At 44.3% G+C, this 3889-nt stretch overlaps 1 protein-coding gene across 1 annotated transcript; it reads left to right on the forward strand.

Moving 5' to 3' along the window:
- Positions 1 to 376: 376 nt before the first annotated feature.
- LOC100415865 (defensin-like protein CAL1) lies at positions 377 to 1386 on the forward strand. Its single transcript, XM_044581746.1, has 2 exons — positions 377 to 752; positions 852 to 1386. The coding sequence occupies exons 1-2, from the start codon at positions 692 to 694 to the stop codon at positions 1034 to 1036; spliced, it is 246 nt and encodes an 81-aa protein (XP_044437681.1). The 5' UTR covers positions 377 to 691; the 3' UTR covers positions 1037 to 1386.
- The last annotated feature ends 2503 nt before the right edge of the window (positions 1387 to 3889 follow it).

Raw genomic sequence — 3889 nt, forward strand, 5'->3', positions numbered from 1 at the left:
TCCTACTGTCAACACGAATCCATTTTGGCCCTTTTCAAACTCCATTATCTGCTTGGGATGGATGCGTGTGAGGTTGAGGATGGCAGGTCCATGGTTAAAGTACTAGTAGTATTAAGTGCATTGGTCCTACGATTTTTGACTAAGCGGAGTTATATTGTGTTGAGCAGCTGGCCAACGATACCCTTCATCACAAGGAGTGACTAGTCAGGCAGGGAAAATGTTGGCAACCATTCATTTCAGCAGGTAGCATACATCAGGCTCGTTTTTCCTTTTTAGGACCCAGCACTATATTCATTGCATACAGCAGCCCGTGAGTGTTGCCTCCGACCTTGATGGACGCTCTCCATGGCCACCCACCAGTTTTGATGGACTCCAGCTATAATCTGTTCGGCCTGCCTGATGAGCAGCATGTGACCTTGATGACTATTCATCGGTAAGGAAATCCAGCCCGTGAAATGGCCGAGTCCCCATCCACCAGTTTCGACATGGAAATGGCATGAAATAATGGACCTAGGTGGCAACGTGTAACACCCACACTAATCTGCCGTCTGCCTATATAAACCCCACTCTTTGCTTCTCACTCGTGTCCACTCTCTCCACTCCATTCGCTTTGCTACTAGCTAACAGCAGCAGCAGCAGCAGGGTAGCTCCTCAGTCCAGTACGTCTCGGGTGAACAAGATCAGCAGGTCGATGGCGCTCTCTCGTCGCATGACCGCGTCCGCCCTCCTGCTCTTCCTCCTCGTCGCCACAGGTACGTCCCGCCGCCCAGACTCACTCTTCCCAGCTTCCTCTGGTTCATTCCCACGACGATGCTTAGTTGCTTACCGTGGTTTGGTTGACGTGCATGCAGAGATGGGGACGACGACGGTCAAGGTGGCGGAGGCGCGGAACTGCCTGTCGCAGAGCCACAACTTCAAGGGCGCGTGCCTCAGTAGCAGCAACTGCGCCGCCGTCTGCCGCACGGAGAACTTCCCCGACGGCGAGTGCCACGCGCCGCACTACGAGCGCAAGTGCTTCTGCAAGAGGCCCTGCTAGGCCGCTCGCTCGTCCCGCCCTGCTGGCCAGCGCCGAGACACGTCCCATGATAGCTAGATCATCCGTGCCGTTAGCTAATGAGCTTATATCTGTTCTGTTGGTCGGTGCGTCCAGGTTCGTCAGTCAGTCGTACTAGTTCTTAACTAGATCATCCGTGCCGTAACTAGTTCTGTTCTGTTCGTCGGTGTGTCCCTCTTATATTAGTAGTAGAACCAATAAAGTAGAAAATCAATCGGGGTCTCGGTAGTTTACTTCGCTGTACGTCATGTTTGTGCCTGATTTGTGTGTGGTGATGTAATAAATATGTTCGTTGTTTCAGCATGGATGGACTTGTGCTGTTGTGCAATGCATCCCCCTTTCCCCCTGTCTCTGTGTAAGTGTGTGATCGTGTTCAAAGAGAAATGCTAGTATTATTGCTTGTGACTACTACATTTTCATGTGACGAGACGTTTTTGGAAGCTGCATAAAGATTTCATTTGTATACATGAACAACTATAAGTTGAATGTAACCTTGTCAAGAATTTAACGCCGGGTTGTAGGACTTTTCTCTATTAAAAAAACCTTGTCAAAAGAAACCAAGTTTCCTTTTGAGAAAGAAAATAACATGGTAGAGCATTAACATGAGTATAACTTTTCTTTTACTCAAAAAACAGCTTTATGTGAAATTTTTATGTGCACTGGGATTTCATTAAACCAGCTGGTCTACAAATCATATATTTCTACCTTTAATAAAAAATATTAAACATGAACATCGAAAAAAAAAGATGCATAGACCACCATTTCCTTGGAAGAACAATTCCGCACAAGCCGCCAGAGTCTAACCGTGCAGAGATATTTTGGTAAAGCGCTCCGGATACTCCACCTAGGAATAAGGATGTGTCGTTGACTTGGCATGGGCTAGGAGGATGGATATAAATCCATCCAATCACACACTATAAGCAGAGACAATGCAAAATGTTTCAAGAGTTGCTTGAAAAAAACATTTTTTTTCTTAAACACCGATACTTTTTTAGGTGACTAAGTAAGCACAAATAGATACTGGTTCTTCATAAAAAACATGTTCATTTTTACAAGAACCTATCTTTTTTTTGAGTGTTTTACAAGCACCTACCTAATACAAACACTTTGTGTTGCACATGGGCTAGCGCACACCACAAGGCAGGCATCATGATCTGCTCATAACTGGGACAAACCTTATGGGCCCTCATGAGTTACATGTGTCCCATATGCCGAATCTACGTACCTTTGTGTTCTGCTTTTTTTCAGTGGTATATATACTTTTGCATTTTCTTTTTTCTAGACAAAATTGTATATTCTTTTAAGTTACCATAGTCGTGTGACCCACAATGTTTATTCAGCGCTCATTTTAGAATGACAGGAAGATCCTCCTATTTTTGTGCCTTGTGCTACAAATAGAGCCTATAACACAGTATTGGCCGTCCCAATAAATCATGTACCTTCGTCACTCGCGAGAATATCACAAAAGCTATATCTCACTTACGGTGAGTTACTGCAAGTGCTCTCTCAGAGAGCTCTTGATGTGGGTCAGCCCAGGAACCGAGGGAGGGGACGGTATTTGCTTAAATCCTTCTCGCACGGGTTCCATTCATGTGGTTTTATCTGGGAATCGGCTTGTCGTCCATTTTAGTGTTTTTCTTCAGGTCTTGCCTTTTTTCTCCTTTTTAGAACTTCTCATGTTTATTTGTTACTTAATTTTTGTTCCTTTTTTCTCTTTATTCCTGGTTCTAATTTTGTGGCTGTCATCTATTAAAAACAAGTACATCATCTATTTAAGAAAAAAATGCATATCTGAACATGCTCTCGTGTATTTTTAGAGGAAAAGGGCTCAAAGCCCCGGCTCCATTTTGCATTACCAAATGAAACCACACGAGATCCAAATTCCGTTACAAGTACGTGGGGAGATAAACAGCACACGCACTGCCCCAGCAAAAAGAGCAGATCGTGCCCACAGGGCAACAGTCACTAACTCAAGGGGAAAATAAAAACAGTTTACGGAGGGAGCTACAGCCAAACGGCAAGGAAATCAATTGAAAACGCAATCTCGCAGCACCTCCGAGCACTTCTGCAGGCCTAGCCAGGATCCGGCCAGAGTAGGAGGGGTGGGGATCTTGCTACCTGCTCCAGCTTCCGCACCAAGTGTAGCAATTTTTCCTTGACAAGGCCTGAGCAACAGACCGCCCAGCTGTCCAAAGTAGTAGCAATCTTCCTCCACAACACCTGCATCCCAATCCAGGGGATATGATTGAAGCACATGTCGTTACGATACTTCCATAGAGCCCAAAGGGCAGCAGAATGCAGTAAACAATCTGCGGGGTGATTCTTGTTAAAGGACCACCATTCGAGTATGTCCGTCACAGACATCCCAGAATGGTTGTTAGAAATGTCCCCAATCACTCTCCATAGTTCTATCGAAACAACACATCCAAAAAACAGATGCTCAATAGTTTCAGGATCACTATAGAAAAAACAAGTAGCATCTTCTACTGTTTTCCTTTTGTGAAGATTATCCCTAGTCAAAAGTTTATTTTTAGGCATGAGCCAAAGAAATATGTGAATGCGCAGGGGGACTTTGATATTCCAGATGGACAGAAGATCCCCAGGGTGTATCCCTCTAAAACTAATAATATTGTAGAAGGATTTAACAGTGTAAATACCCTTTGTATCATAATTCCAACAAACGGTGTCATCCTTGTCTATCAGCACTGTATTTTTGATGCAGATGAATAGATCATTCCATTCAGCTGACATATCATGAGTAAAACATCTCCTAAAAGAGATTTTTAGATTAATGTCGTCCCATACATCACTCACAGTGATATTCTGTTCATTAGC

Source organism: Triticum aestivum, chromosome 1D (genome assembly GCF_018294505.1).
Source record: "Triticum aestivum cultivar Chinese Spring chromosome 1D, IWGSC CS RefSeq v2.1, whole genome shotgun sequence".
NCBI lineage: Eukaryota > Viridiplantae > Streptophyta > Magnoliopsida > Poales > Poaceae > Triticum > Triticum aestivum.

What these genes read in the sequence shown, in the direction of transcription:
- LOC100415865 (XM_044581746.1), top strand. Translation starts at nt 692, where the DNA reads ATGGCGCTCTCTCGTCGCATGACCGCGTCCGCCCTCCTGCTCTTCCTC. An exon ending in CTTCCTCCTCGTCGCCACAG is followed by an intron (nt 753 to 851) that starts GTACGTCCCGCC and finishes ACGTGCATGCAG; the next exon opens with AGATGGGGACGACGACGGTC.